The sequence below is a fragment of the Arachis hypogaea genome, chromosome 4 (genome assembly GCF_003086295.3).
Source record: "Arachis hypogaea cultivar Tifrunner chromosome 4, arahy.Tifrunner.gnm2.J5K5, whole genome shotgun sequence".
In the NCBI taxonomy this organism is placed as follows: Eukaryota; Viridiplantae; Streptophyta; class Magnoliopsida; order Fabales; family Fabaceae; genus Arachis; species Arachis hypogaea.
In genome coordinates, this window is record NC_092039.1 from 20143704 (window position 1) to 20156496 (window position 12793).

Below are 12793 nucleotides of genomic sequence, written 5' to 3' on the forward strand. Positions count from 1 at the left end.
CCGTTTAAAGCCCTTTCTTTAAATCACATTACTCAAAATAAAGTCTCAGTCACGTTAACAATTCATTAACCACAAACAGCATTTTTCAATACATTACTAAATTCGCAGCATCAACAAAATATCCAATTAAGCACACAAGCGAGTCACCAAGGCAAACGCACAATCATAGGAAAATAAAATAAACAACCACATTTGAATGCAAGTGCGCAAACAATTTATGATGCATGTCTATTCCTAATGCAGGCCATGAGCTCATGCTTTGATTGTCTACCCGCAACTCGACGTTACGCGGGGCAAATCCCGAATATGGTTTCTTTACCGTGTCAGTCAGGCACAATTTTCATCATAGGCGAACCTATGTCGGTTAGGATATCTTGGTATCACGGTAAGAAACAGGCTATCAGTTAGGCAAACATTACCGCATTAGCAACCTTAGGCTATCAGTTAGGCCGGCACTTCCGCATTAGCAATTTAGCACAAAGGCCCATTCAACATACCATTTCCATAAATCATATTCCATTTAAATTATCTTGTCCATTCATGGTTTCTTATTTTCTTTCTTTTCATTATACCTCCACATCACCAATTACATACACACCCTTCCGCATCATCACCTTATTAAACATACATCCGCACCACCACTTAATTACACATACTTTCGCATTACCAATTAACTTTAAACCTTTCTTGGTTGTTATAGTACTACTAATTTAGAAAACAAGATTTGGTGTTGAGGTAACTCGGTCACAATTAAAACTTGCACCATTTCCCTTAAAATTTTGTTATTGTTTTTCAAAAAAAATGCAGAAAAATAGCAGGGGCAATAAATTTGTTAAATTCGTTAAAAATCCAATTTTCATCCATTACATTTAAAAATTTATGACCTTAAACAAGACTCTTCCTATCTTCCAGCTTTCCAGAAAATCAAATTCCAGATTATTACCATGTCATATGAAAAAATTATGAGGTTAGAAACACAGCCCTGCCTTTTAGAATTCTGTCTTCATAATCCAGTGAGCTATCCACACTCTTTGCAACATATCTAATTGGTTAAAAAGAGTTTTGACGTGAAATTTAAATTAAAGATTGTGGACACACAAAGCTTGAAATGGCTGTTGGTTTCAGCTCAAATACTCACCAGAATTAAAAATTAAGTGGGTTGAAAGTTGGTGCTTTTGCAGTAAAGAAATAGAATTTTCTGCAAAAATTATCAATCTTCAAAAATTCATTTCTCCCAAACCACTTACCAATAAATTCTGAATTTTTTGAGACGCTCAAAGCACATTAAAGTTTCATGAAAAAATAGTTTCATTCAGAATTATGACATGGACTACTCCCAGAAATCGATTCTTTCTACTGTCATGTATGCAGAAATTCTGCCTTAAGCATTTCAACAATATTACTTATAAAAACCACATTTAAACTTATAATCCTTCGAAAATTACACGTTTAACCTCTTTTCAGTTATTTGAAGTTGTCTTCACTGCCAACACAGCCCAAGCACCTAGAATCAACAATTTACACGATTTCAAGTACTTAAACATCATCAAACCTTTACTTTTCTACACTATGCCAAATATGATTTTCTATATACACTCATCATCATTCAAACACATCATTCAATGGTGGTTTCCATGTTTCTGACAATGGCGATGGCACGTGACGGCGACGGTGATGACAAACAAGTTATTCTGATACAAACTTCAATTTATAATTCAAGTGGTGCTGATGGGGTGTTTGGAATTGGAATTAGAATTAGGATTGTGAATGAGGATAGGGATAGCGGTAAAATTAGAAAACATAATTTGACTTCTTGTTAACGGTTAAAAAATTAACAATAAGGATTAAATTGAAATTTTAATTGTTAGCAATAAAATTGAATCAAATTAAACATTATGAGTAATTTTAAAAATTTTTAAAAATGTTATAGACAAAAAAAAGTACTTTATCCTTTATAATATTTAGATAGCATTAATTTTCTTTTCACACTTACTCTTAAATCTTAATAATTATGTTTTAGAAAAGAAACTAAATGTAGGTGTGTCTAAATCCAAGCCAAATTGTTGAATACATAACCATCATCTTGCATTACACAGGGCTTGGAGAAGCACCACATCGAAACATTCGAAAGAGTGTCATGCAAACAACTTATTCTGATACAAACTTCAATATTGACTCTTTGGCTAACAATGGTATCAAAATTGCAATCTTGATCCATGTCCATCAAGATTTCACAAAGTTTTACTTTGATAGTGTTAGAGGGTTAGGGGAGAAGCTATACTACAGTCCATTGCTATTCATTCTTGTCTATTCCAATGCATAGACAGCCTTCATACATTTCTATTTTCAATGGAATATCTAAAACCTAAAACTGAAACAAATCTTGAAAGCATTCAATGTCGTCCAACCTCAAATTGTCCAACTCTAGAAGCCAAATCAGATCTTAACAACATAATCTATATAAGAATTAATTATTACTTAGATGGAATTCTTAAACAACCAATCGGATGAAAAAAATGAGAATGTCTTATATCAATGGTACGACTAAACTTGCAACTTCCTATTTTATACAACAATGGATATCTTCCTTAAGAAACATAATCAATGAATGATTGCACCAAAAAATCAAAGCGCACCTGTTTACATGACACAGCAAATGCAACCACAATGAGACTATCATCAATCAAAAGAGAGAAAAGCAACATAAGCTTGGGCATATTTGAGATGGGGCCAAGAATCATAAAAGCTTGGTTACCAAAAGATGTAAACTCAGTAAGAAGGTTTGTCATTACTTCATTCATTATAGTCTTATGCCAATTTAGACTTATACAACTTAAATAGATCATTAGCTTCTTTCTTCTGGCAAAGGATGAACTTACTCAAGAAGGTCTTTTCATTAATCCTAAACACTGAAGCCAAGCCCAGCTTCCTCACCAGACCCTTAGACTGCAAAACCAGAAAAATAGAACCCCTTGGAATGATTCTCCTTTTCAAACTCATGGACAATATCAACGGATACTTAACAACAGAAGAAGATGCATAACCCAATCGATTCACCAAAAAATCCATGACTGCTTCAATCTTGTTGTCGGAGCTGGCGAAGCACCACGGACAGCGTCTGAAAGCTGTGATAATATCGGCATCGGTCCAACCCCACTTTCTATAAATTCCTTCCTTTCTTTCCCATGTGGATTTTCCTATTTTTGTCTTCACGTGAATAGCCACAATAAATTGAAACGTCAAGGGATCAAACTTCATCTCCTTAACTTCTTGCAATGCCTCCTTAAACTTCTTAGGGCTATTCTTCAATTGGTTGGGGTAGTACTGAATTAACCTAACAATATGTGATTCAGCAACTCCTTCATCTCTAAGAAGCTTTATATTAGGTTCTGTAAACCTTGCAAAATCATACAGCATAGCAGAATAACCGGTAGCAGCCTTTATGAGCTTGTGCCTAGACTGAAACATGGCGTCGAAGCAATCGAAGGAGGGAGCGATTTCATTCTGCAAGCTTCGGGTGAGGATTGAAGGGCAGCCTTCTATGATCCTGCATATGTCAGAGGAGGAAAACCCTTTGGACTTGAAAAAATCGATTTTTGGCTGAAGAGTTTTAGGGTTTGCTACGAGTAATTGGGGCAGAGATTGGATGACTCTCAACGTCGTCGTTTGGGAGAGACCGATATTCTTGATGAACGAAATCACTGCATCTGGTTTATCGCTTGTTTCGAAGCTGAAGCGCTTGGAAATGTAAACTGCGCGTTCTGGTGAGAACCCACAAGTTCCGACGAGGTATGAGACAATGAAAGAATTGCCTCTGGAACTTGAAGAAGAAGAAGAAGAAAGGGTTGAGGATAGTCTCAAAGAATGCCATGGCCATGGATTGCTGATACAAGAATAGAGTTTGGGTTGAGAAATGATTTTAATGAGAAATTGAGACATTTGAGTGTTGTAATTAACTGAACTCACCTTTGTGTTATGCCAGTTTGGATCAAAATTCTGCAGAAAACCCTAAACCCTGTTCTTCTAGGACTTATTATTACAAATCACAATTTTCTCAGGTGCCATTTTTTGCCCGGATAGTACCCATAATTATCAGAATAATCCCAGTCGAACGTCCCAAGTCATTATATTACTTGTTCAATCCTATAAATAATTATAGAAAATTTTAATAAGAATATAAATTTAAAAAAATAAAAATACAAAGAAAAAATTTTGTCAAAACCATTGAAAGACTTTAATTAACAAAAAGATCAATTATATTAAAATTATTAAAAAAATCAAATAGAAATTATATTAAGAAAGAACCGACCAAAAAAACTTTAAATAATAAAGTTATTCTATTATTCTCTTTTTCTTTCTCTATTTCTTACTTCATATTTTTTCTTCTTCTATCGTTTCTATTGCCGTTGTGCCTTCTCTTCTTTCTTAGTCTATCTTTTTTTTTTGTATTTATCGACTTCATTTTTTTATATATAGATGTCTTTGCCACGCTTAGGTGACTATGTTTTATATTTGGTACGGCTGGGGCTCTTCCGAAGAGTTCTTCTCCATTCCTAAGTTCTCCACGAATCCATTTTTTTAGGTGTAACATGTAATTTTTGTCAAAATTACTAATTTCTTTTTCAGAAAAACTCTACATCCATGTAATTTTTTCATTCAACCTATCCAAGTAACTTCAATCAGATGCACCTCCCTAACCCCCTTACTCATTTGTTATACATGCGCTTCATATAACGTAAACCTTGTTCTCTTCTCGCGTTTTCGTTCTTCTTCTTCTTCTCTATTTGCGTTCTTCTTTTTCTTCTTCTTCTTCTTCTTCTTCTTCTTCTTCTTCTTCTTCTTCTTCTTCTTCTTCTTCTTCTTCAATCTAATAAAATTCGTCGTTCTCCTCTGTTCGTGTTTTTCTTCTCTACTCGCATTTTTCATTATTGATCTGCATTGAATTCAACGTAATAAGCTCTGTCATTCTTCTTCTTCTTCGTTTTCTTCTTCGATCTACATTTTTGAATAGAAGCAATCAATGATTCAACTTCAAATCAGTTGAATGGGGTTATTTCATTGAGACAGCTAGAAAATGATTGCTGCATGCTATCACAATAATCTTAAACACTGAACAAAGTAAAAGGAGGCCACCGAACCGAACAACATTCATTTGGTGAATCAAAATCACAAAGGCCACCGAACCGAACAATATTCATGTGGTGAATAAATGGTGATCAACTTTCAATCAACAAAAATAGTATTTCTCCTCCTCTTCCTCCTCCTCATCCTTCTTCTTTCAAATTCGCGCACGTAGGTTTTTCTTCTGCTTCTTCTTCTTCGCGCCTGCAGATTCTTCTTCTTCTCCTTCTTCTTTCGTTATAATCATCACCAACAACACCAACATTTTGCTCGATTAAGTGGAGTTACTCATTTTGATTCACTTGATTGTTAAGGTATTTAGTTGAGTCCTTGTGCATGCAGAAATATATTTTCTTACTGATTGAATGTTTATCACGTTTTATTCAGCACATGATTGGTGTTCGGTTCAATGGTGTTGGTCATTTCAGTTCACATGATTGTTATGTGTTCAGTTGACTTGTTTGCATGGAAAAATGTTATTCTTGATGATTGAATGTTTATGACGTTTTATTCAGCACATGAATGTTGCTCGATTCAGTGGAGTTGCTCATTTTGATTTACTTGATTGTTAGTGTGCTCAATTGAGTCCTTGTGCAGGTAGAAATATTTTTCTTGATGATTAAATATTTATGACGTTTTATTCAGCACATGAATGATACTCGGTTCAATGGAGTTGGCCATTTTGGTTCATTTCTGTTCTGCACAATTTAAAACTCTTTCTCCTCACCTTCTACTGCTTCTTCACCAGGAAGAGAAAGAGAAAAAGACAAAAAAAAAAATACAACAGCAGTAACAACAAAAGAATGAAGATAAGGAAAAAACACGTGAAGAAGAAGGAACGCGAAAAAGAAGGAGGAGAATGAGGAGGAGGATGAGGAAGGCGAATCTTTGTTGCTGTTTTCGTTCATTTCTGCTTGTTCCTTGCCAAATCTTCTTGCGATTCTTCTCCAATAGTGGTTTTTGCAAAGAACGTGACTGAAGTTTGAGTGATTTTGAGAGAGATTCGAAGAGAAGGAGCGGTTTCGTGTTGACGAAGAAGTAACGTTTTTTCATAATGAGCGCGAAGTAACGAAGGCTTTTCGAGTGCATGTTTTCACTCGTCATTAATGTGCGTTACTCTATTTGGACTTGGGCCAACTTGGTTACATAGTTACATGGATGTGTAGCGCGCCCGTTTCTTTTTATGTTATAGGTTTGATAGATTTTAAGTTTTATCGCTTATTTGAATTTAACGAAGTTACCTAGATTTACTTGTTTGTCTATGATAAATCGAGATAAATATCACCAAAGATCCATATATGTTTTATTTTTAATTTTATTTTGCTATTGTAAAAAATAGAGATAAGTACTATTTTTGTCCCTAAAGTTTAGGGTCAAAATCAAATTCGTTCCTAATTTTATTTTGGATTTAAAATCGTCTCCAACGTTTTCATTTGGTATTAAAATTGTTCTTTCTACTTTTTTTCGAACAAAAGTATCCTTTTCTAACCCCACCTTTCACCATCACCACCATTTTTATTACCACCAACTATTCCTCTTCTTATATCTACTCATTTTAATCCATCAACAACAACAACACAATAAAAATTCACACTACTCCTCCTCCTCTTCCTCCAACTCCTCCTCTTCTTCTTCTTAATTGGACCACCCTCTAAACCTACTCCTCTTTTTTCCTCCAGAGCATCTGTGCCCTAATTTGGGTGCTCTTCAAAAGGGTGTCATTATTGTGTTGTTGTTGCTGTTGTTGCTATTGTTGCATATGTTGAAAGGGAAAACCACAGCAGAGATCTGCCGTCAAGGATTCCTCCGCCGCCGTCGAGATTGACAGCCGCCCTCGCCTTCCCATGCCTCACCCTCACCTCGTCTTGCCGCACCCTCGCCTCGCCTCGCCATTGAAGGACATCCTCTTTGCCATTGTCACCCTCCTAATGGCACCGTTACCGCCGTCACCATTTACCTTGTCAGCAGTCGACGATCTTCTCCGGCGACAGTAGTGGCGGAGCAAACCGGCGACCTTGCTATCTCTACTTAAATCTGGATCTCGTTTGTCGTTCTCTATAATTGATTAAGTTTTTCATTTTTTTCAAAAAAATCTGAATGCTTTGTTGTTGTTGTTGTTGTTGTTGTTGTTGTATTTGAAGGATTTGATATTACATTTAAAACAAAAATTTTTGAAGCATTGGAGATGGTGCTGAACATTAAGGCTGAGCTTTTCTGCTTCTCTGTTAGCATTTGTAGGGACTTTTCTTGTTCCAAATCTCCTTTTCCTTCATTTTTCGGTGATAATTTCCAAGAGCAACAGTGGCGGTGATTTCGATAGTGGTGGCCACAATTTTGAGCTTTCTCCCTCTCGCTCTCTCGTTCTCTGGCTTCCGCCCTCTTCCCGACAGTCTCACTATCTTCTTAATCTCTTTAAAATAAATGAGGTTGTTGATATTGTTCTTGAATTTGAATGATATGTCGTTGATGATGAATTTTTAAATTTGAATGTTATGTTGTTGATGATGAATTTGTGTTGCTATTGTTGATAGATTAAAATGAATAGATATGAGAAAAGGAATAGTTGGTGGTAATAAAGGTGGTGGTAGTGGTGAGCAGTGGGGTTAAGGAAGAGTATTTTTGTCTGAAAAAATTTAAAAGGACAATTTTAATATAAATGAAATGTTGGGGATAATTTTAAATCCAAAATAAGATTAGAGACGAATTTAATTTTGACCATAAACCTTAAGGACCAAAATAGTACTTATCCTTAAAATATAAGTAATTTGCTTTGTTGAGTACATTATCCGTTCGCTTTTGTTACAAATTAAAATAGGCACTTGACTCGAAGCCAAAGCAGAATTCAGCTAGTATTCCGAAAGGTTCTTATATCTTATGTTATGTATCTAGTGTTCCGAAAGGTTCTTATGTCTTGTGTTATGTTAGGAGGATTTAAAATTTTTTATCTCATGTTCTATATTTTGCTTTTTTTGTTGTATTGATAATCTCTTATTCAAATTGAAAAATAATGTCTTACTCATGAAGTTTGCATAATTTTATATTTTGTTTGATATGTATAGGAAATAACTTCATAATTTTGTTTTTAAAATTCAGGAAATAAAAAATCTTTTAACATAAAAAATTCTTAAATTGCTTTATGCAGTCTAATGAATATTCTCATGCACTAAATAATCATGGCTACTTCAACTGCAATTCAAGTTTAATTTATACTTAAAATGTCATTTTTATTTGCATATTGTTAAATGATCAATTATAGTATATGTTTCTATTGTTAGTCTAATTATTTTATTTGAAGTTTAATAGAACTTTAGTCTATTCATCATTAAAGGGCTCTTCACTCTTATCTAGTGTTTATTTCATTTTCATTTTATCTTTGTCTTTAGTTACTACTTACTAGTTGTTATACTAATAAGCGAGAGAAATCCTGAATAATATTGGGGATAATAAATAGTCAAACCAAAATTTAAACTTAGCAATTTGTAAAACTTGATAATAGACCATGTTTTGGTTGTAGAAAAGTTGCATTATTGGCGTTAACATTCTCTTCGATATTTTCAGATGTAGTATCACTATAAGCAAAACATACTAATTACATAATTAACTTAGAGATTTAAAGCAAAGTTCTTAGTCTTAAATGTGAATGAGTTAGTGGTCATGATTTGAAATTAACTACTTAATAAAAAAAATGCTAGTAAACTTTGACAGCAGGTAATTTTTTTTTTAACTTTAGTGAAACTCTAAACTTAATTGTTGTAGGTATTTTATTAATAATGTTATATTTAAGTTTCTTTTTAAATTATGCATATTTATATCCATTGTCAAGATATGCTAATGCCAACATCAATGTCATATCCTCTGTAGTGAATTCCAAAATTTTTCAAGTAGTTGAGTCTGAGCAAGGTGATACTAAGGCAAAAAGAAATGATATTTAATATGAAAAATCTGAACTAAGGCCTCCTCAATTTCAGCATCAACTTCATTCGAATGAACCTGATGCACTAATATCATCTACTTGTATAAAAATATAAGGAATAGTGGTATACAAGCATTAAAGTTGTCTAACTTTAACTAATGCATAATTATGCATTGAATCTTTGACTTGTAATGAAATTATATCAATTAAAAATTTTATAGGTATTTTTTTAAGATATTTTGTTTTATTTTATTAATTTTAGTTTTGAATTACATAATTTTAGTTCAAAATTATAGAATTTGTGCAGAATTATATAATTTTATTAATTAAGAGTAGACTTCTATAATTTTACTGCAAAATTATAGAATTTGTACAAAAAGTGCCCAATTAACTATGTACAGAATCACAGAATTAGTGCAAAGATGTAGAATTTAACTTACTAAGTGCAAAATTATAAAATGTGTGTAGAATTTTATTAACTAAGGCAGAATTACACAATTTTAATCCAAAGTTATAGATTTTATATAAAATTGCAGAAGTGCAGAATTTTGTAGTTTAATTATAGAATTGCACAGTAAAACTAAAACCAAACCTGTAGCATAATGAAAGTGCATAATTTAGGTACGATTTTGCGTAAACACTATTAAAATAAAAATAAAACTGCAAAAATCAAGTGCAGGATTATATAAATATAATTAAAATAAAAGTAAAATAGCAAAATTCAAGTGCATGATTTTATAAATACAACTAAAATCAAAGTAGAATCACTTCATAAAGTTAGAATTATCTAAAAAAATTTATATTCTTTCTGGATTAGGATTTCTACATTTAGTACAATTATGGCCACTCTCATCACATCGGCTACATTGTAAATACGCATGATGACATGTCATCATATCATGTTTTTCTATGCTTTTTCATAGAAGAAATTGATGATTTGTACTTAAATATTGAATACTTTTGTACTTAATTGGTATATTTCTTTGATCTTTTAATTTTATAAATCATGTAGAAAATAAGAAGAAAAAGAAGTAAAGAAGCACAAAATAAGTTAAAAAGGAGAAAAAAAATAGCTTTGGGGCACACTTTAAAGTTGGAGCACACTTTGGAACCTTAGGCTACGCTTTTAAAAGCGTGGCTCATGGCCAAATCAAGGAAACAAGGGGGAGTGCTGCGCTCTTGGGGAGAGCTGAGCATTATCGTGCAACAAAATTCAGCTTGGAAGCAAAAATTTTCGCTAAGATAAGCTTGGACGCTCACAGCATGACCATGCCTCCTTCAACGGACCATAACTTGAGCTACATATGTCCGATTGATGTGCTTCTAGTTGCGTTGCAAAAAGCTGACATTCAGAGCTTTCTAACGATATATGGCAATCCATATTTGGCATGAAATTAAGACACGAGTGAAAAGCATCTTTAAGAACCAAAAACAAGCAAAAATAAACCAAAGTGGCTTCACCAGGATTCGAAGAGGGAGCCTCACTCCAAAGCAAAGGAGCATTCACTTGGAGAGCACAGCGCTCTCTTGGAGAGCATTATCGTGCTTTACCAAGAAAAAATTGAGGAACACAGCATGGAGAAGTGCTCCCACCAAGGTTCGAACTTGGAATCACACTAAAGACAAAGGGGATGCTGCGCTCTCCACATGAACTGAGCGCTACAATGAGTGACACGGCCAGGGAGCTTGGTGTGCAAGACTTGGCAAGGCTTGGATGCTGCGCTCTTGGTGAGAGCTGAGCATTGCCCTGGGAGCAACACCCATGGGCCAAAATTCAATTAAAATTCCCTTTGAACTCAATTCTTCACCAATTAAACCAAGGCCATCCAAGACCCATTCTTCCTCAAATTCAAAGTAAGCTAAGCCCATTTTCATCACTCAAAGGCACAAGGATCAATTAGATTAGGATTTTTATTTTAAATGTAATTTGTTTTAATTTTTGTCTCACTTTCACTTTGTAAAGCCTATATAAGGCATCATTTTCATCTTTGTGAGAAGAGCGCCATTAGGGAAGGCTGGCTCTGTTAGAGCATTAAGAGTAGGGTAGAATAGAGAATTCTCTTTGAAACACTTTTACTTTTTATGCAATTGTCAATTTGGTTTATGAAGTTTGAGTTTCTGAATCTTCTCTTCTGCAATTTCCTTTTGCTGCAAGTTTACAATTCAATTTACATTGAGCTTGATTTTGATCTTTGGTTCCCATTACTTTCTGTTCTCATTGCTTTCATTTTATATTTCTTGCAATTTAACTCTTCTACAATTATTCTGCATTTTACATTTTTGTTCATGATCTGATTTACTCTTCCTGCAAGTTTAAATTTCCTGCAATTGCTCTAAGCTTTGATCTACTGCCTTCTTTACTTTCTAGCGCCCAGCCCCCCTTTACATTCACTGCAATTTACATTTTTTGTCATTTAAGTTTTTGCAATTTACATTTCTTGCACTTTAAGATTTTGCTCATTTACTTTCTGCAACTTTAAATTCTTGTCAATTTACTTTCTGTTGGCTACATTTCATCCAATTCCACTTCAATGTTAGCTTGACTAAACTAATCACCCACTAAAGTTGCTTGATCCATCAATCCCTGTGGGATCGACCCCACTCTAAGTGAGTTTTACTACTTGATGCGACCCGGTGCACTTGCCGGTTAGATTTGTGTGTTTGGAATTCGTTTTTCCACAAAAACACCATCAAGTTTTTGGCGCTGTTGCCGGGGATTGATTTGATCAACAATGATTAAGTGGGTGAGAAGTCTAGATTAAGCATTTTTTTTGTTTTTGTTCTCTGTTTGAAATTGAAACCAAGGTGTTTGTGTTTTTGCCTCACTAAGCAAATCTCATCTGAGACATGATTTCAATTCTATTTGGTGTTGTGTTTTACAAAATTCAAATAGAGTTCAACTCATCTTGTGATCAAGCAAATTTTCTGGGATATCACCCACCATCACCAATTGACTATTCTAATGGTGGCTGGGAATATCACCAAGAATTTACAAATTTTGAGCACTCCAATCCATGGAGATTTGCTTCAGAACCACAAGATGAGCAAGAGAATCATATGGGATATTTCTCTCCACTATAAAATGATTCATATCAGTATCCTCATGGTGGTTGGGAGTATCACCAAGAATTAAAAGAATATGAACATTTTCCAGAGCCACAAAGTGACTCATACTGTGATGACAGTTACACAAACCATGGCTGGAAAGGGAATTTCAGTGATTCACTTGATTGTGCTGTCAATACATACATGGAAGATTGTTCCCTGTGGCCACAAAATGATCCACACTCTGAGGAATTCCACAATTCTTCAAGTTGTGATTGGGAGGGTCAAAACCAGAGAGCATTCAATGTGTCATACTCCACTTATCAAGAGCCATCATCACTTGAGCAAACCTTTAATTCCTTCATGCTAAATTGTCAAACCCCACCTCCTGATTTCTCATGTGAAAATTCTTCATCACTTGATTATGCCTCAACACACAGTTTTCTCCACGATCCATACCAACCACAAAATTCATTCCACAATTCACAAAATTCATTCAATGACATCACTGCAACACATCCATGCCCACAAAATTTCTCTCAACTTTCATCATTTTTAGCTAGTTTTTTTTTCAATTGCAAAATCTCTAGTTGTTTTCTTTTAATAAATAAACACTTTCTAAAAGGATTTCCTAATAATATAATAATAAAAAGGGTGGCATTGTGCTAAAAAGGGAAGGAATAAGGCAAACCTCCACCTGGACAGAAAGACCCT

General features: G+C 34.2%; 1 protein-coding gene across 2 annotated transcripts; it reads right to left on the bottom strand.

Annotated features, from left to right (window-relative positions):
• Positions 1 to 2508: 2508 nt before the first annotated feature.
• LOC112796457 (uncharacterized) lies at positions 2509 to 4118 on the bottom strand. Of its 2 annotated transcripts, XM_072235260.1 has the most exons (3): positions 3967 to 4118; positions 2880 to 3883; positions 2509 to 2636 (listed from the first exon to the last, which is right to left on the bottom strand). In XM_072235260.1, the coding sequence occupies exons 2-3, from the start codon at positions 3466 to 3468 to the stop codon at positions 2626 to 2628; spliced, it is 600 nt and encodes a 199-aa protein (XP_072091361.1). In that variant the 5' UTR covers positions 3469 to 3883; positions 3967 to 4118; the 3' UTR covers positions 2509 to 2625. The 2 variants fall into 2 exon arrangements, with proteins under 2 accessions (XP_072091361.1, XP_029153645.1); XM_029297812.2 differs by having other exon boundaries at positions 2880 to 4112.
• Between the last annotated feature and the right edge of the window lie 8675 nt (positions 4119 to 12793).

Excerpts from the sequence above, each read along its gene's own strand:
- LOC112796457 (XM_029297812.2), bottom strand. The coding sequence starts at position 3,939 with ATGTCTCAATTTCTCATTAAAATCATTTCTCAACCCAAACTCTATTCT.